General features: G+C 36.4%; 1 protein-coding gene across 2 annotated transcripts in view; it reads right to left on the bottom strand.

Moving 5' to 3' along the window:
- Nucleotides 1-20368, bottom strand: part of CNTNAP2 (contactin associated protein 2) — a 1202163-nt gene that overhangs the window by 587235 nt on the left and 594560 nt on the right. For both annotated transcript variants that reach the window (XM_088150062.1, XM_088150063.1), the window contains exons 6-8: nucleotides 14141-14325; nucleotides 6250-6393; nucleotides 2072-2336 (exon numbers count right to left, since the gene is read on the bottom strand). In XM_088150062.1, coding sequence (XP_088006188.1) covers nucleotides 2072-2336; nucleotides 6250-6393; nucleotides 14141-14325 — 594 coding nt within the window. The remainder of the gene's footprint in view (nucleotides 1-2071; nucleotides 2337-6249; nucleotides 6394-14140; nucleotides 14326-20368) is intronic.

Below are 20368 nucleotides of genomic sequence, written 5' to 3'. Positions count from 1 at the left end.
ATTGGGTCCATAACTGTCTCCACACTGATTTATTCAAATTTTAAATAATTCAACTTTCCCTATTCACTTTTCCTCTGTGCATGTAAATTATTCGCAACATATAAAAACAGTATTGATGTAGCTGATAAGTATCTCAAAATCTAATGCTCTGCTACACTCCAGCTGTATATAATATTCACTTAACAAAATTCTCAGTATTAACCTCTTTCAGTTATGCAAATTATACTGACAAATGAGAAGTAGTGTATTCAACTAAGAAAGAGATTTTCAGTAGATTAAACTATCTACTTATTCTCCTTCCTTTAGTTAAGCCAATACAAATGTTTGTTAATAATAATACAGTATTGTTATCCCATAACATAGGAGAGGAACCAGTAACCTGAAATAGCATGAAGTAAGAAGTGTCATCTTTTTGTTTCCTGTAAAGTCTACTACATTATTGATTTTACAAATTCTGTCTCACTGGCATACCTGTCCATGAGGACTTTTCACAGCTTATAAATCATTAAAAAAAAAAATCAAAGCTTTCTAAAATAATTTCCCCCCCCTCACCATTGCCTAAAACTCCCTCGTTTGTAAATGAATTCTGTTGGAAGTAAGTTCTACTCTCTGTCTCATGCTGTTTTGTCTTGGTCTTAGATGGCAAACAGGACCAGGAACAAGACTTTATCAGCCGAATACTTGAGGAACTAGAACAGTGTACCACAATAACTGCACACTACTGAAATCTTACCTTCTTCAAATTTTAGCTCCACACCATTGGTTTAGGATCTGTGCATGAAATATAATCTCTGAAATCAACTTATATTTGAAGCAGGAAGAGTGAGGATAGTGAGTAATAAGAAAGAGAGATGAAGAACTTTGTCTCTTTCTATATCATCAGTTAGTGCAGCTAGTGGAAAAGTGCACAGTCCAGTAAAGAACAACTTCATGCACATACTTAGAGCATATACTGAAGTGGGAAAGGGTATGAGATGGACTTTATTGATACATCATATCAGGAGCATCAAAAAAGTGAAGATGACAGCTGCAACCATACATTTAAAGTCCCACCCCTTTTTTACATCCATTGTCATACATGCAACACATGTCAAAAGGGGTCAGGGCTTCAGTCGGGCCACATAGGGATGGCCACCATCTTAACATTTTTGCCCATCCCTGTGTGGACAGCCATGCATCATACTACATATTTTCCTATTAAGCGCTATTGTTGTCTTTGGGATAAAGTTGAAGGATCTCTGTCTTTTCATTTTTATTTAATGCTTTAATTTTTCTGTTTGATTATACTGAAAATGAACATGAAAATTGTCCTCTTTGCCTCAGTTTCCTCTATTCTCTTTTTAAGTCTTCCCCAGTATCAAAATTTAAAATGCAATTTCCTTAAGGTTGGTTCTGATTTAAGTTTATTCATGTTACTCTGTAAAAGTTCATTGTCACTGTATATTGGCACAGTATACTACAACAATTATTAGTGACCTCAAAAAAATCATAGCAGGACTTATACAGTCCTCTGTTGTGTTTGGAAGAACCATCTGTCCACCCCCCCTTTGCTACCACCACCACATCTTTTCCCCCAAAGTGTTTATGATTGAATTCAGCTCATTTATTTATTTATTAATCAAATTTCTACAAGCCGCCCATCTCACTGGATAAGTAACTCTAGGCGGTGTTACAAGTAAAAAAAAACGATAAAATCTTAGCCAAAATATACAAGTTAAAAACTACAAAAGGTTAAAATTAAAACTAAAAAAGTTAAAATTAAAAAGGCGGAGAGAGCATTCTCAAGCTACCAACCACGCCCAGTGCTGCGAACTCCCGTTAGGTCCCCATGCAAGTTATGAAATGTATGAATTTTAAATTATGAACTTTAGTGCTAGGTAAACTTTGAACTCTACTTTCAGTGTAAATAATTTATTCAGTGAGAAATTCCTTTGCAAAAGGTAAAACAAAACTTCTAGATTTTCCCATCATATCTAAAGCAAACTTTTCTGTTATTACCAAGTAGGAAAGTTCAAAATCACATGGAGAAATACTTTGTAATCTAAAAAATATTTTGAATTACTATACTCACCTGAAAATATGTTGATTTTATTCTTCTTCACTCCAGTAACATTGATATGGACATTGACTTTTCCCTCAATCAAGTCAATCTGTATGCTACCCAGGCCTTCAGCAAAGTTGCTGAACAGCAGAACTCCATTTGGATTCCATGTCCGAAATTGAAAGCTGACTGAGAATAATTCACGATCTGGGTGGCCGGGTACTTCGAGGAAACTGGTAGCATTGAAAAAGACTGGCACTGTATGAGGCTCCACACAGGAAAAGCTTAAATTCCCCTGTGTAAAAACAAAATAAAAAATATACACACACATGTAAACCAAACTCCAGTATCTTTCAACTGAATAACAGTGTGCTTATAGTTTTGCCAACAAAAATAATTTGTATTGACTTAGTAAAATATATTAAAACATATTAATCTATGGAAAAAATGTGTAATAACTAAATAATAGTGACAACTGTTATTCACCTTGAACTCTTTTGACTACCCTCAGAATGTCTAAAAAGTTCTGAAATATCCAAATATTCTGTATCTGGAAAGCAGAATTGAAATACTAGGAGTAGAAGTAATAATAATAAATATTTAATATTGGTTTTAAGTGTTTAAAATTATTTAAAAGCACTTACAACAACCTTGTATGATTATTTTTAACCCTGGAATGCAGAAGTGGAGACAGAGGCTGAGAGCGCGTTATTGCCATGACTGTCTATAATGTGTATCAAGATTTATATTCAAAGGCTTCTGGGTTGCTGTTGCTGTTGTTATGATGATGATGATGTCCGGAAAACACCATTCTTTCTCTCATTATATGAAATTATACTGCATTTCATTTGTCTTCCCTTTAAAAGCCTTAAATCAGTGTTGTCCAAACTTGGCCCCTTTAAGATGAGTGGACTTCATGGCTGGCTGGGGAATTCTGGGAGTTGAAGTCCACTCATCTTAAAGGGACCAAGTTTGGACAACACTGCCTTAAATGTCCTGACACAGCAGGATTCTGTCCCCCTCCCCCCCAATATATTCCATTCATTACTTTACACAAAAAAAATTGCCAAAAAATTGAGACTGTGGGGCCTTATTCACACCACAATAACTGTGCCAATTCTGTGCTGTCTTTGCCACAAGAAATAATGTAGGTAGAATTACTCAGGGACAAAACAGGCAAGTAATATACTGCATTGACCAACCCTCTCAATCTCTGAGATTCCAAGAAATTAGAAATTTGCAGAGACAAATTGGGGTAATTTTGCCCACCATCATCAGTGTTATGAACAGGAGGACAAAAATGTTATGTATTTGAGAAAAGAAAATTGCAAAAATATGTTTACCTAAATTAATTAAGTAATGAGGGCTTTAGTAAACGTGGAAAACCTGGGAGAAAAGCAGTCATTTTATATAACCAACTATTTAATGGAAAGTATCTGTAAAGAGTGTGTGTTTTACAGAAATGTAAGGGTAAAAGAGAAGAAATGGAAGTAACTCAGTCTCCAAATACCAAGGACTCCTTTTGAAAGAATCCCTTTCTACTTAGACTAATATAATGTAAATAAAACTCACAGTATTAGTTCCAAAAACATAAGAAGGGCTATATTAGACTAACATTTGGGTCTTTCCGAATTATTTTAAAAAACAGATTAAAGGACAAGTATAAAGCAGCCTTTCTTTTAAATTTCCAAAGGGATGCAGCATTATAAACCATTTTTTATGTTAACCCAATTTCCCAGGGCAATAATAACAACAAAGTGAATGTGAAGGGAAAAAAATGAAAATCTATGCTGATTTAATTAGAACAAAATTGATCTTGTTTTCCTACTAGTAAGGCAATGGAAGTAACTCAGCCTGAAATAAAAGAGAGAGCCATTTTTAAAGCCATGCTTTGTGCTGGAAATCAAGTGAACCCCCAAATTAGACCACTCAAAATAGTACCTTGTTGATGCACTCATGCATTGCTACACTGCATATACAAATCTTTCAACAATGTTAAAAATATAAGAATATAAAACATTACTAGCTATGGAGATATATTGAATTCTGTATCTGTTTTCAGGGTCACTCTCTCTATTAAAGAATGCAATTACAATTGCAAGGGGCAATTTGGAAATCAGCTGTTGTATGTCATAAAGTCTGTTTAACTAGTACATAAAGGTTGTTTAATAGCTCTTGATCATGCTGATAAACCAGTTTTTGGCTTCTTTGAAGATAGCTGAAGAGCAGTGCTGTAAAGTAAGGGTCAGAACCTGTATCACCCAACTGTTGTTGTTTTCCATTATATTGCATTCGTTGGGAGTTGGGGTGATTTGTTTCTGCCACTTCTAACTAAGGAGGGGGGGGGGGTTGCTGTTAATGGTTGGAATGGGAGCTGGGAAGCAGCTTAACCATATATGGGCAGTTTAGACTGGCTTGATTGCCGGCAAGGCAGCTGGGGCCCAAAGAGCCAGAAAGGGGCTCGGGGAGGAGGGGAAGGAAGGAAAGAAGTCACCACCAGGTGGAGAAGAATCGAGATGCCAGGCAATAAGGGGAGGGGGGATAAATAGAGGGAAGTTTACCCAAGGCTTTAGTTTTAGCAATGATCTGTTTACAAGCTACATGTACCACGTAATAAAGAAGTATTTTTCTGAACCAAGCCTGGTTGCGTGAGAATGGTTCAGAACTGGGAGTTGGACATTGTGGACTTGACAGTAACTCTCAGAGCAAAAGATAGAAAGAGGATGGAATCTTTAAATAAGAACAGACAGAAACATGACAATAGCTGCAGTGAGAACTGGGAAATAATTATGAATCCAAAGATGGAATATTCAAATGTTGAACTGAGGGAGTAAAGAAAAGGGGATTTTTTAAAAACAGTAACAACTCTCGTAGGGTTGGAAAGGGACTGTTTTAAAAAAGAGAAAGACTGAGGGCCAATCTATACTGCTAAGAATCTATACCACTCAGCAGCAGGCTTCAGACCCACAAGAAGGCTTTTGAAAAAAAAAGTGGAATATTTTTCTAGAATTGTAAGATTAAAAACTGATGATTTGAAATAAGAATTGCACAGTATAAAAACCCAATAACAACAGCTAGACAAAAGAGAAATCTTGGACAGACTATTGAAGAAGGCAAAAGGCAATGATACTAGAATGCTGTTAAATAAAGACCTGCATTTAATGTACTATAAGCTTTCTAATTCTGCATAAAAGGCAACCAAATGGTCCTAATTCCTGCTTCTTGTGAAGTGGTAATATATGACTGTTTGCTTTTTTTTTCCGTAAAGCATACACTTATAACAAACTGTTGCTAAAATTTAAATCTTTGATTTTTTAAAAAGAATTTTACAAACAGTGAAGTGATGTTCAAATCAGCTGTTATCACACATGTAAGCCCTGGGCTGTTTATTCCATGCACTCATAACACATTATCTAAATTCATTCATCCGGTGTAAGGTGGATTACCCATTCCAAAGGGTGCAGCAGAGACTTACTCAACAACATATGTTTGTCAAACATATCATAATGCCATGCAAACTATTTTGCTGTTTGAAAAAAGTAGCCAAGATAATTCTGATCACCCATAAAAATCTATATATTAATAAAAAGCATCCATCAAAGGACATACAAAAATGCAGTCACTTAGGACCTATTAAGTACCCTAAGCTAGCCTTGTTTAGTAGGAAAGGCGACAGAATACCCTGTATGTTATTTTGAATGACATGGTTGCCCAAAAGTGATTGCTTCTAAGTCCTTAGATAGAAACAAAACATTAAAAAAAAAAAAAACTAGCCCCCAGGGACACAAATAAGCTGGTTTAAGGTGCTTGTGCACATATTTTAAATTTTCTTTAAGAATGTTTTTCAAATTGCAATCTGGTTTCTGAGTTTAGATACTAATGACTCAAAACAACCAGCAAAGGTAAAATAAAATTGTCCAATAGTTTTCTTTTTTACCTCTTGAAATCCCAAATATGTTGAAAGAAATTGCTTTTTCTACTGATAGTATATGGAGCTTCATGGCTTTCATTTGGACTACCAAGACATTCCCTACATGACAGGAAAACATTTCAAAGATCCATTAAAAAATTGTTCTTAAAGCAGGTTATATTCACACAGCCGCTATGTTATTTCAAGATATGCAGTGTAATAATGGATTGCAAATATATATAAAAACATATGCAAACTGCTGTTTTTCCCTTTAAATGATACAAAGCAGTGTACTGACCCCAGTAGAAGGTTCCACTTTCTTCCTTCTGGCCATATCTGTGATATTGTTGGTGTTGTAGATTATGCTCTCCATACAGCCTTTGAAATTCTTTCGGCTGTTCGAACTGGGCTTCCCAGAAAAAGGCATGCCTCCAAACGTTATCTTTGAAAAGAAATGTGAAACATTGTATAAGAGAGTGACAATTTGCTCCTTCTGCCCCAGATTTTGCCTGCAAAGAAGTGAGTCAAATTTAGCTCCTGATGATTTCATGGAAATTGACATCCTTGTATAATTTGCTTCCCAACAAGATGAAACCGTTTGCCACTGCCTTTTGGGGAGGTATTCTCTTTGTGTGGTTGTTTTGTTTTGTTTTGTTTTATGGTCAGCCAGGGTGAGCAAGGGGCTGCCTGCCACTTGGAATCGGTGCAGATTCTGTACAGTGTTGTTCAACCTTCTAGTGAAGACCTATCTGCAAGAACCAGAGAGAAACCTGTGAACGTGTTCTTTTATTGAGGGAATGAGTTATCTTCCTGTAAACTGCATGAATTCCAGGATTCCCTGGAAACTGTTCCATATTATTACTCTTTCTGGGTTTTTAAATGTTGATTTTAAGACAGTTGATTGTATTATACCAAGTACTAATCTGCAAACTGATAGTAACTTAGATTCTGATGTTCCTTCTGTGAATGGAATACAGTCCACGGAATGTGGATTTGCTGTCCTCTTTCCTTCTGCAGCCTCTCCCTATATGTTGCCCCTGATCATGAAGGTTGGAGTGGGATGCTCAGCGTGTTACATGAAATATAACATGTAAAATGCAGTGGCTTTCCTGGCACAAGATAATGTTTTTATAAATCCATTATTAGCATGAGTTTCTTCAGTTATACATACACATTTCCAGGGAGCAAACTAATTAACTGGACAATCAAAACAGTGTTTAAAGGGCACTCACTAACATTTTTCCCCTTAAAGTAGAAAATATGTACTCATCTAATTTTGGAACCTGAGAGGTGAATAAGAAATGAAAAACTTTCTACTTAGGGTACCTTAAGAAACAGAAGTGAAGGCGAACCTGCCATTGAGTCCTGCAATGTTTGTGGCATGTTTTGCTTTTGCCTAGAAACTAACTGACATATAGTTCCAGCAACTGCAAGCTTGTGGCAGGGCTTAAACAATGAGAACTGCAGCAATGAAATGAGTGGCCGTTGTTCATAAGAGAGGAAGATTCATGAGAAAAAACAAAGAAGGTGCTGATAGCAGAAGCAACTCTCTGTAAGAAAGATCATTAAGTAGAGAGATAAGGAGACTGACATCTCAAAGCAAAAGATACAGAAGATATCCTGCACCACAGGAACTGTGAAACAGCTTTGACATCACTGCAGATAGATTTTAGTGGAAGATACAATACTTATGGATCCTTGAAAAGCAGAGGGAATGCAGTTTTCCTCTGAAAGGGGCACAAAGGAAAGGTTCATGATGATTCAGTAGTACAAGGAACGGAGACAATTGTTGCTGATTAGGCATATTAGCTCAGAGTGTGCTATCTGCCAGAGCACACAATTGGGATGTCACAGAAATACTTCCAAAACTTGTTTAAACTGCAGGTAATTCTTCCACTTTACTAACTTATGTAGGGCACAAATGAAATTCCCCACTCCCAACTTACTAGGGGAAAGGGCACTGAGATAGCCTGAAATTATACAACTGGTATCAGAAATGCTAACTTAAAAAAAAAAAAGAAAAGAGGTAGATGAAGAATGCTAACAACAATCAAAGGACTTCTTCACATATATTCAAAATAAAAGGAAAAGAAAGGAATCAGTACAGCAGCTGCCTAATCAAGATAGCAAAATGCTTCCAAGTAAAAGAACTGGCAGATTTACTCAACTCATACTTTATATTGGTGTTCTTAGATAAGAGGTTATGCCAGACAATTTTGCAGAACAGGATGACTCATGGTACATAGTTGACTAGGGATTACTAATTATATTGAATGAGTTTATGTATCCAATGCCTAATAAATTTGTATTCTAGGCTTCTAAAGGAACTTGCAGAGAAATCTTACCAAATCTGTGTATCTTGGATGATATAATAATTAAGTGGATACATAGCTGGCTTGAAATAATGCTCAAGGGTTGCTCATTATCAACAGTAGTTTCTCATCAAATTGGAGCAAAATATTGGCAAGAGAAAACCTAATATATCTTTATTTCATCAGAGAATTTGACAAATACCCCATGTATTTTAATTAACATGTGAAGGTTAACTTTCATGACAATTATTTTTTGAGACCAACATGTATAGAAATAATTGTCATCGGACTAGGGGGAAATGTCAAGCAGAGTGCCATAAGGTCCAGTTATTGACCCTATTCTCATCAACTTTTTTTTATTAATGACAGCTGAGGAGGTGGAAAGAATGCTTCTTGAATGTGCAGATGGCACAAATTGGGTGCGATAGTTATTGTACTAAATGACAGGATTCAGATCTATTACAATGGGAAGAATGATTGAAACAATCATTACTATTCCTACCTAAAATACCTAAAGTGTAATTAATATACCTACTATAATTTTAAATGATATACCTAGTAACTTTATGTTCCTTATATGAGATATGGGTTTTAAGTATATTACTATTATATTGTTGGTCACAGAGTCAGACAGATATTTAGACTGGATTTGGCATTTTTATCTACCTTTTGAGTCCTTCCCAAGGACCTGGGGTAGGCAGATATTGTTGTTTGATGGTGTTAAAGGTATAGGTTAATATCAAGAGAGGAATCTTTCAAGAGACTATCACCTGTTTGTCATTGCATTGATTCCTCTGTCAATAAGTCAGGCCACGGCTATCAAACATCAAAAACATCTGCCAGGGTATCCCACCTCCTTTACATGGATGATCTGAAGCTGTATAGATGACGATGATGATGATTATTTTATTTGTGCCTCAGTCATTTCATACAGAAACAGTTGTATGATACAGTTCCAAATTCCATATCTAGCAATTAAGTATGGGTAAAGTGACATGGATTTGTTTCACTGAAGAAACTGTAACTTGTCCAATGTGGGTGGTCTCATATAACTATGGGCAAGTGCTGTGGTAGAAAGGTCCTCTCAGTTGTCTTCCCCGAGACTGGCTGAAGCCCTTCCTGGCCCAGCATCTTTGGGAATGCCTGCAGTACACAATAGGTTGCCCATCCTGGAAATTTTTTACCAAGGGGGCTCCAAGCTATGCAAGGGAAAAGGCTATGCTAAATGTTTTTTTTCCCCCTTCTCTTTTTGTTTAATTTATGGGAGAGTATGCAGCATTATAAATATCCCACCTGTATTTGGGTGGCAGAGTCCACAATTCTGCATCTTCAATCTACCATGGAGCTTGCACTGGATAGATTCTATGGAATAAAAGGCACATGTTCTTTTTTCCATAAGCCCATTCTTCAAAGGAAACTGTCCTCACATCACAATCTCTTCAGTTTTGGTGTTCTGGTTCTGGACTTCTACATATTATTTAAGGGCTGATCAAATCAATATTATGCACTGCTACCTAGTAATAGACTCTAGGTTGTCCAGATTGGTCATAGTTTTCATCAGGTCCTCCTGTTCAGGAGCTCAGCAGCTGCTGCCTTCTCAAGAAATCACACAACTCAGCTAGAGACTAGGTTTTATTTCAAGCAGATTGGTGGCCAAAAAAGGCAATTGATCCATTTTTAAAGAACTTTCAAATATATAAATAAAACCACTACTGTGCTTCCCACATTTATGTCTAATCCCATTGCAGCTTTCTGTTTCTCACCCTCACAGAAGCTGTAGGATTTCAGTAGTCTCCACGTTCCTTCCCACAGAAGTAGCCCAAATGCTGATCTTTGCCTAAGAAATCTTCTTTCTCCAAACTCTGACAATATGATTTAATAGATATTACAGATTATCAGAATAGAATCATGAAGATGGAAGGGACCAGTAAGGCTATTGAGTTCAACACTCTGCTCATTGCAGGAATATAAATTAAATTAAAAATTAAATGCCTTGTGGTAACCATTATTCCATCTGGGTAATGCAGAACAGATATTCTTGTTTTTATGATATCCTTCCGGATATTTGAAACATCCTCCAGGGTACTTCTTAGGGTAGAACATACCTAGTTTCTCCAATCTCTCACCACAGACTTTACTTTCTGGTCCCCAGATCAGCCTCACTGGCCTTTTCTGAACCAGTTCTGAATTCCTTTTAAGTGTAGTGCTCAGAAGTACAATCATTGTTTGGGTTCAGACTAATGCAGTATAAAGTGAAATAAATGTTTCTGGTGATTTCAAAATTATATTGCTCTAAGCACAGCCTAAAATTGCATTTTACTTTTTTGGAGCCATGGCACACTGCTGACTAATTTTCACTGTATAATCAACTTTATCACCAAAAGCCAGTTAAGGAATGTGAGAATATGTAGCTGAAGGATTTCTGGACATATTTATTAGAAAATTGCATTTATATAGAAAGCCTAAATAACTGACTGTGAAGTTGGAAAAGGCCACAATCTAGTCCAAATGTGTAGGAAAATAATTAAGCCATCCTTGAGATACGGCTAGCCATTCTCTTCTTGAAAATCTCCAGTTATAGTAAAGTAATAATCTCCATAGATAAATTCTTCCACACTTGTTCAGACATTATAGTTGGGAAGTTTTTCTTTATATTTAAATGAGTAAGTAGCTACAGCTTATACCTATTGTTCTGGGATGTAGTTTCTGCATCCAGAATAGAAAATAGCTCCCAATTGTCTTTTCCATGGCACTTTTTTATATACTTGAACACTAATATCATATATCCACTCAATCTTCTTTTCTTCAGATTGAACATCCAAGTTCCTTCAGGTTGTCCTCATACTGCATACCCTCAAGTATCAAATATCATCTTTGACACTGTCCTCTAGACTCATTCTAACCTGTCAATATTCTTCTGGAAATGTGCCCAGAAGTGTATACAGTACTCTAGACATGATCTCATAAGTGCAGATTAGCGCACATATTGATACAATGCTTCTTGTAATGTAAAACCCAGAATTATGTTAGTCCTTCTAGTAGCTGTCTCATGTTCAGCTTGTTGTTCTTGCCCACATCTGAGGCCGTGTTTCCAAGCCATGAAACCTCCATTTTTCCTTCCTAAATACAATGCGAGCTGTGTTTTAAGTAAAAGAATGAAAGGCCATGCAGTTTGCTAGACCATATGTAGTGTGGCCTGGTAATTCCTTTATTGCCCAACAGATAGAGAGGGGAGCTGTGGGAACAAAGAGAAGGAAAGGAAGTGATGATATCCTGATAATTCAGTCTAACCAATTACAGGATGCTAAGTAGTATCAAAGAAGGAATATAAAAGAATCAAAGAGGGAAAACCTTATACAAGCTTTGACTACATCTATGGGCCCTAGTGGACACCAGGCTGAGAAGCTGCAATGAGGCAAAGCATCCAGAAGTATATGTTCCAACAAGGAACACTAAAATGCAAACCCTTTACCCCTCTCCCCCAAAGATATTTCTCCAAACCAAAACCTTATCTAACCTTGACAGGCTTCAAACATGTGAATATTAACTCCCAGAATTCTCAGTAATGCCCACAGTGTCTGGATAATTCTGGAAGTTGAAGTCTGCACATATTGAGGGTGCAAAGGTTAAGGAAGGATATTCATGCCACATGGAATGCCGTCTCTACACTGGCCTCCCACCATGTAATTATTCATGGAATTCTGTTAATGTATATTAACCTCCATTGGGCCTTGTATAGGAATTAACATCAACGTTTGAAGTAAAAAAAAAAAGGTTGTAATGGAACTTTTAACTAATGTCTTGTTTGTGAGACTAGAAATCTTCCTCTTGGGACTTAGGTAGAAACAGTTGGGAAAAAGTCATGGAACTTTGTTTTTATACGTGATAACCACAGCAAGATTATTGTATACATAAAGATGGAAAGATTTGGCAATACGTACAGTGGAGGAATAGGTTGGTGAAGATGATAGAACTTGCTGAGATGGCCAAACTGACTTGTTTGATCTGAGAAAAGACAATATCTTTATTTATTGCTGACTGGAAACCCCTTATGGACTTATTATTTAAAACAGAAAAAAATGAACTTATGATTTATGTATTTATTTATATTTCAGATTTGTCACTGCCCATCTCACTGCAAAGTGAGTCTGGGTGGTTTACAGTAAAAAGAATATTAATTCAAATAGAATACATAATGTAATTAAAATACATTAGGGTGGGGGCAATGGCAGAGAAGGCTCTCCTCCTGCGACCCACTAGTCAACATTCTTTCCTAGATGGGGTCCATAACATACCTTCTGTGCCTAACTGGATGGGATGGGTCAACGTAATGGGGATGAGACGGTCCTTCAGGTAGCTTGGTCCCATGCCATGTAGAGCTTTAAAGGTGATAACCAACACCTTGAATTGGACCCGGAAGCAAACTGGCACCCAGTGCAGCTCCTGCAGCAAAGTTGTTGCATGTGCCATCCTTGGGGCACCCAAAATTGCCTGCGCAATTTTGCAGCAGCTGTAGCTTCCGGATACTCTTCAAGAGTAGCCCTATGTAGAGCGCATTGCAATAGTCTATATGGGAGATGACTAGGGCATGAATGACCGGAGGGCTTCCTGATCCAGGAAAGGGGATAACTGGTGCACAAAGTGAAGTTGAGCAAAGGCCCTCCTAGCCCGACTCCCATTTGCTCCTCAAGCAGGAGTCATGAGTCCAGGAGGACCCCCAGATTCTGCATTTAAAACCAGCTTTATGTTTTTGATGATTAGATAGGATAGAAAGAGTGTCATGATGTGACTTTAGAGAAAGAGGTAAATTTATAATTGTACATATAACTGCTGTAAAGAAGATCAGAAGCCTCTTCTTTGTGTCTTTTTTCTTTCTTTTCTATTTTCTTTTACTTTTTCTTTCTTTCTTGCACTTTTAGCTCTCTTTTTCTTTTTCTTTTTTCTTCCTTACTTTATATCAGTTTGTATTAGTTTTTACCTTTGTTCTTAAAACTATTAAATTATTCTACTTCGTATGTATGCAGGTATTAATGTATGAAAGATCCATATATACGTGAATGGAAGAATATTAGTATATTAGCCATCCTATTTTTTTTTTTTAGTATTACTGTAGTGTGCAAGTCTATGTACTAGGTAGCAAGTTTTTCTGTTTTATAGATACAGGTTGTCTTCTTATTTTTTTTACACACGCATATGAAAAATGTCAGAGGAGGTGATAGCTCCTAGCCAAAATTTGTTGATCTTAGAAATGCTGAGCAAGGTCAATGTAGTTAGTGCTTGGAAAGGACACCAAAAGAAAATCCTAGGGAAATTAAAAAAGGTTCCCAGAAGGCAATAGCTAACCACTTCCATATTTTTGCCAAAACATACACACACACAATATGGATATGCCCACATAATCACTAGGTCCTTATTTTATTTATTTATTAAATATATCTGCTATCATATTTACAACTGCCTGCAAGCAGTTTATAACTCAAAACATTAATACAAGTTTGACTTGACTTTTAAGAGTAAAAAGCCTGAAAATAAAAACTTTAAAATACTTGTCCAAACTAATTTTCCCCTTTGCTCAATACATGCTTGTTTGAACTGATCATTTCTCATACTCTGTTACTAGAACTGACAGCTCTGAACTTATTTTTTGAACTAATTTTGTTCTAGATGTGGCTATTTTCTAAATCAGTGAAATATTATGTTATTTAAGTTATGTTATAGTATAATTTCTGAAAACACGCATTGTGTGCAATGGCAAATGTGTGTGTGTGTGTGTGTGTGTGTGTGAGAGAGAGAGAGAGAGAGAGAGAGAGAGAGAGAGAGAGAGAGAGAGAGGAGGGCACCCAGCAACAAACTGAATAGCAATGGATGGTTGTATACCTCATAGTCCAGATCCAAGTAGTCAAATTCCCCATTGATCCGAAATTGCTGCAAGTGTCTATCAAGTGTGAGATTGATGTTTCTCCCATGACGCTCTATTAAAACAGAATGCCAATGGTGGTCATCCAAAAGGCTACCTGTAGTCACAGATGTGTGTCCATAAATTGAACCATACTGGTTGCTACCTGTGAAAAAGCAGAAGGTAAGAAAATACTGATTTTTAACGTTTAATTGTTTTTAGTATTGCATAGAATCTGCTACAATAAATTTTACAAAATGAAGCAATTTTTTAATCACTTTTAATGCCTTGTAACAATCTGTCACTGAAATTATTTTAAAAATGTGCTGCTATGTAATTATGCCAAAATGACAGGAGTCAGTATGGTTAGTCATTAAGATGTTAGACTAAGACTTGATGAATTTGGGTCATTAATTCTCATTGTAGCCTATCACATATGGGCTTTTTTTCTCCTCTCCATGCCTTGATAGAGTTATCAAGACTGCTTATCATCATTGAGACATGCCACATAATCACTGCAACTATCTTTCTGATGAAATCAGTACTCACTGCCATTGTCAGAATATCTTGGACATATCTGTAGGCTAGACTGTAGGATTTAACTCTTTTATTGTAATAACAGTGGTGATTTTTAGCTAAATTGTCTTTAGCCAACTGTCACAATTCCCTTAATTCCAGAACATATTATATTTCTAACAGCCTGAGTAGCACTATTCTCCTAGCTTTCCCATGGCAGATCTAGAATACCTCCAATTGTATGTCCATGTTTATTATTTTTACAGTGTAGATACTTCAATCTGGACAGTTCTAAGTGATGTCCATTAGACCAACAAGAACAATATACACATTTCTTTTCAAACCCAGTATACAAGTCTATTCCTCGTCCCCTTAATGTTATGAACCTAAGGATAACTTGGTCAAAGTTTTTATAATCTTCTCTTCTTCATCCAATTTCTCCATGTTGGTAAGGATTAGCAAATCTCTTTTCCTCTGCCCAAATTTTTCCTTTTTCCACTTTCTGTTCAATAAAGTTGTCAGCAAGAGAGGATAGGAATTGGTGACCTGGATAAGTTTCATCTGGAATGCTGTTGTTGGCAAGATAGGCAGAGGAATGTCTAACCCCGCTTCATGTTCATAATCCATGATCTTTGATGATGAGAATCTGCAATTTTGCATGCAAAGCTAGTATTTATTGATTTACTCACAGATACTTACTGGCAATCCCACAAAGTATTCTAGAAAATAGTTCAAAGGAAGGTTGGAGTTTCAACAACCAGTACATTCAGGGTGAAGGAAATAAACAGACAATGACAGTCCTATAAATCAAACTGGTTTATAGCCCTCCTTCTGGATGCCAACAGCTTTAAAGTGAAGCTGTTGGTAACCAAGAACCCTGATAAGAACTTTCAGATGTGCTTCTACCAAAAAAACCCTCTTGTGCTTCTCTTTCTATGAACTGTTCTAGCCTAAGGCTGTTATTCTCAGCTCTTGCACTTGTTTGTTAATTGTACCTCCTTTTTCCTTAATTGTACACCAATTAATTTTTGGCCTCCACTTTGGTTACTCCTCCTTTTATCTTCTCTCATCCTAGATAGGGGTTGTACCTTATCCTTGGTACTAGCACCCTCTTCCTCAGCTAATTCAGTGTCACTAAATTAATCACCAACTGAATTTATTAGCAGACAATTTTGTGTTTCCTTGGAGATATCCCCCAGTACCTATTTGTTTTAAGCATATGACTTCTCCAAATGCGATGACTAGAAAGCCTCTGATGAACCATTTCCTCTTTTAGATATGTATATTACTTAACTCTTTCCTTCTCCCTCTCCCCACCTTCTCTCTTTATGAAGTTTTTTTTAAAAAACCAAGGCAGGAATCTGCTTTTCTACAATACTTCACACCATCTATTTATCCATGAAGCCTCCTGATTTAGTTCAGGTTGGTTCACATATCTCATTTTACCTTGTACAGCCACAGATTCAGTCTGAGTGGATTGATTCCCTTTGGAATTCAACCACACCTGATGCATACCTCTAATAATTAGTAATAGGGTAACATCTGAGCGTATTGAACATCTGCTTGCAATTAGAAAATCTGTTTTTATTTTTGTATAAGCTTTAAAAAGTATGGTAAGAACCTGCTACAAAATGTTTAAAGTAAAAGATAAACCAGGTATAGCAACTGAAATTCTTTCTATGAGAACAGTGGTAAAACCCTCAATTGTTTTTAACTGTTTTGTTTTAACTGTTTTAATGGATAAATTATATTGTTTAGTTTTGTTTTAATTGTGTATGCTGCCCAGAATCACGTGCAGTAAGATGGGTGGCTATATTAAATAAATACAGAAATAAAATTCATAAAGGTTGCAGCTCAGTAGCAAAGCATATACTCTGCATGCAAAAGTTTGGGCCCAGGTATAGGTACAGCTTCTTTGAACTGGGAAAAAGCCATTTGAAATCTGAAAAGCCTCTTCCAGTACTGAAATAGATGCTTCATTGAGTTACATGGCAGCCTCTGATAAGCTATTACAGTTGTCTCATTTTCTTGATAAATTGATTTTTGATTTACCTTGATAAATAAAAAATAAGAGGCTTTTTTCAAAATTATATGTGCAGTATAATGCAGCTTAAATAAATATACAAACAGGCCTATTGAATCAAAGCTAAAGTCTATGCTTGGATTTCATTGCTTCCTCGCTCTTCCTTACAACATGATTCCAAGCAAGCAAGCAAATGTAGATACTGTATGTATGTAACACTAGCTGTGCTCAAGAACATCCTCACTGAATAGGCACTTGGTTGTCTTTGGAGATGGCAAGATGTAGATGTTAATGAATAACATATATATTTGCATATTGTAGTTTTGCTTGTGTGTACGAGGGGATAATGAATGATACTACCATGGTAATTCCTCTGTTCTGTTTCTCATAGAACTTCTTCTATTAGTAATGCACCTACCATACAGAAAAAGAGACCAAAGGCTTACGTATTTTAACACTGCACTTCCCACTGTGGCCAGCCAGGTACCAAGGAATGTTCACAAACAGAATAAGAGGGAAGCAGTCCTTTCATTCTGCTGCCCCCAGTGATTGATATGCAGAAGCAAGGGCTTCTGATCCTTGAGGTAGTTTATAACCACAATTAACACCTTTCATGATTTTGTCTACTTTCCTTTTAAAACCAGCCAAGCAGGGGGTCTCTTTTACATAGGTTTTTTTTTTTTTTTTTTTTACAGAGTTTGTGTGTCCTTGAAGAACTGCTTCCTTGAAGTACCTTGCCTGAATGTACTGTTTCTTAGGAATACTGTCCTTGGCTCCAATACAAGGACAGTATTTTTACCTTTTCTGTCACATGTACACTACTTATAATCATATGAGTCATATATTTCCTTCTGATGGCTTTTACAGCCATCAGTATTTCTATTAATTGGGGGGGACAGTGAATAAGAGAGATTGTAAATTCTCAAATGCTGTATTCCTTTCCTTTACAATGCAGCTGAAATAATGAGATGCAGATCCTTCTAGAGATTATTGTAGGTTTTGCCACTAGCTTTTTGTGGCCCATTTGCCCAACCTTTTTCTCCTTGTTTCAATAGAAAGATTTCTCTCACTATGAATCAGTTCATCATGTATATGGTGCTTACATTTCATGCTCTTTAGGGAGGAAGGGAAAGACATCTACCTGCATTTCCAACATATGCAGAATGCAGGCAAAATATGAACGTGCTTAGAGACATAGTTTAACTTAAACAGATGGTACTCAGCCATGGCAGAGTGACCTTGAGGTCACAAAGTTGCTTTCCTGTGAGTTTGGAAACAGGAGTAGATTGGTAAGCATGTTTATAAATATAAATGAAATGAGGAGAGAAGCACTCAGTTATAAGAGATGGGTCTATTTATTAAACATGTGCTTGCCTATTTGGCTATTTTTTTAAATACTTTTTATTAAAGAGCTTTACAATGCTAAAAGATAATACAAAATGAAATCAGAAGAAAAAGAGAAGAATAAAAAAGGAGAAATACAAGGAACAAAAAGAAAAGAGAAAAGAAAAAGAAGAGAAGAAGAAAGATAGAAGAAAAGAATATTTAAAGAAGCAACTCCCAATCTTCCTTGCAACAAGTACAGGCAACTTAATAGTTCCCCACCCCCTGTGAGATTACATACATGGTTCACTTATTCCCATAGCACCCCCATCCATTCACAAAACTGAAAATCATTCTCATTCCTGTGCAAATGTTGGCAAAAAGTCCATAAGGGGTTTCCAGAATTTTATAAAAATATTCCTTATTTTAGCCCTGATCAAACAAGCCAACTTTATATTCCTTTCTCTTGCTTCTAACAATCTTAATCTTTAGTTTATCAAGTTGCTATCATAGGATTGAACCTCCATGCAGACTTTCTTTCTCCCATCTGAAAGATTTTTCAAGATTTTAGAAACCCTCTTTTGTAAATCCAAAAATAAATTCTTGCTCGGGTCCTTTTTCATCTCTTGATTTGTCATCTGTGTTTCCACTCTGACTGCCATCTCTCTTTTGTAATTCTCAATTAATCCCCTCCATAATCCTCAAATTTCCAATATTTCTCCATGAGCTAGGATTTGTACCCCCTGTTCATCCTATCTATCCATAAATTCTTCCATATTTTTGTTTGTCACATCTTTCACTTCTTCTTTATAATCTTCTTTAAAAATGCATTTATTGGTGCAGAAATTATTGCTGTCAGATTGGCTATAAGTTTCTCTCCCAGTCCTTCAAAAATCCTTTGAAATGTCTCATTCATTTATTTGTCATTTTGCAGATTCTACTTTTTATTTCCTGCCTAGAACTTTAGTCCCCTCTAGTGGCCCATTTCTATATTCATAAAGTCTCAAGTTTCATTGTTGTTTTATTTTCAACTTTCAATCAATAATCTCTTTCCTGGTAGACTAAACAATTTGTATACCCACAGAAATATTGTTTGTTTGCTACAATTTTTGAAAAACTGAGTAAAAGTCCTAATATTCCAAATTAATCTGGTCCCTTAATCCATTTAAAACTCTTTAAAATTAAATTCTTATTCCGCTTTTTCACATTTGTTTTATATTCTTTAAGTTCTTTAAACTGCTAGTTAATGTTTCTTCTATTTTGGGATGAAGTTTTACTCACCAGGTAATTTTTCAGATTTGTTGTTTGGAAGACCTTTTTTAACTGTTAAATAATTGTGATTCCAAAAGTAATTAGAAAATGAGGTTGGGAGCTTGATGGCTTCCCTCATCTCCTGGCACTCAGACCCACAGGATGACCACTATCCTGTGGTCTCCCCACAAAGAGCAGCCATCCAGAGCATGTTGGCGATCTCTCATTCTCTCCTTATCCAAAGAGGTTCTCTTGGACTGAGCTTGCTGCTGGTCTGTTGGTCATTGCCATGTTGTCGTCTCTGCTCTTTCAGAGACACCTAGTCCACCATTTTCCTCATCCAGAAGTCTGCCTATTTGGTCAATAAGCAGTGATCTGGGTTAATATTTTTATAATAAGGAATATATGAAGAAAAGTTGCAGAACCACCTCTTCCCTCTGTCTTACTTTATTGAATTCCACTGCTTCAAGTTATAGAAACCAGCCAGCATTGTCCTTGTCAGCCCTTTGAAGTAAGCCAGATTAAGAAATTGCCATCGCAAGGATTCCAGGAATGCTATTTCATTATTGTAGAGTATTGCATCAGAATCTTGAAAGCCTGTCTAAGTTTCTCTCTGCCCTATGTTATACTAAACAAAATCAGGGTGGGGTTATTTTGACTTTATCATGCTTGCTTCAGTTTCTAGGCTGTGTAATCTTTTTTGCTAGTCGCTTCTTAATTATTCTTTCATACCTTCTCCAAGGTCATCTCCAAATTCTTTACAGTCTTAGTACTAGAAGCCAGGTGAGGAAAACCAGCTAAAAGCAGTAAAATGTATTGAGTCAAGATAGGAGAACTGAAGGGTTTTGCTCTGTTTAATGTAAAAAGTTAACCTAATCATTTAGGCTTCATATCCAAACAAGCAAGCATATATTTAAAGAATGTGCGTGCATGTGTATGTGCATGAACTGGTTCTTAGATACCTCAGATGGAACCTAGAAAACTTTAAATCAGAGTTAGGGTAGAGATTGTTTAACAATTACATTCCCATCATATGGTACCCATGCAATTCACATTTCCTACAGCAAGTAACAGTGCCAAAGTTATCTATTCATCA

The sequence above is a fragment of the Python bivittatus genome, unplaced genomic scaffold (genome assembly GCF_059951505.1).
Source record: "Python bivittatus isolate LINGU-HERP-01145 unplaced genomic scaffold, Pbiv_v1 ctg000610_np1212, whole genome shotgun sequence".
NCBI lineage: Eukaryota > Metazoa > Chordata > Lepidosauria > Squamata > Pythonidae > Python > Python bivittatus.
Note: the sequence above shows the minus strand (reverse complement) of the source record. Positions and strands in the feature narration are given on the sequence as shown.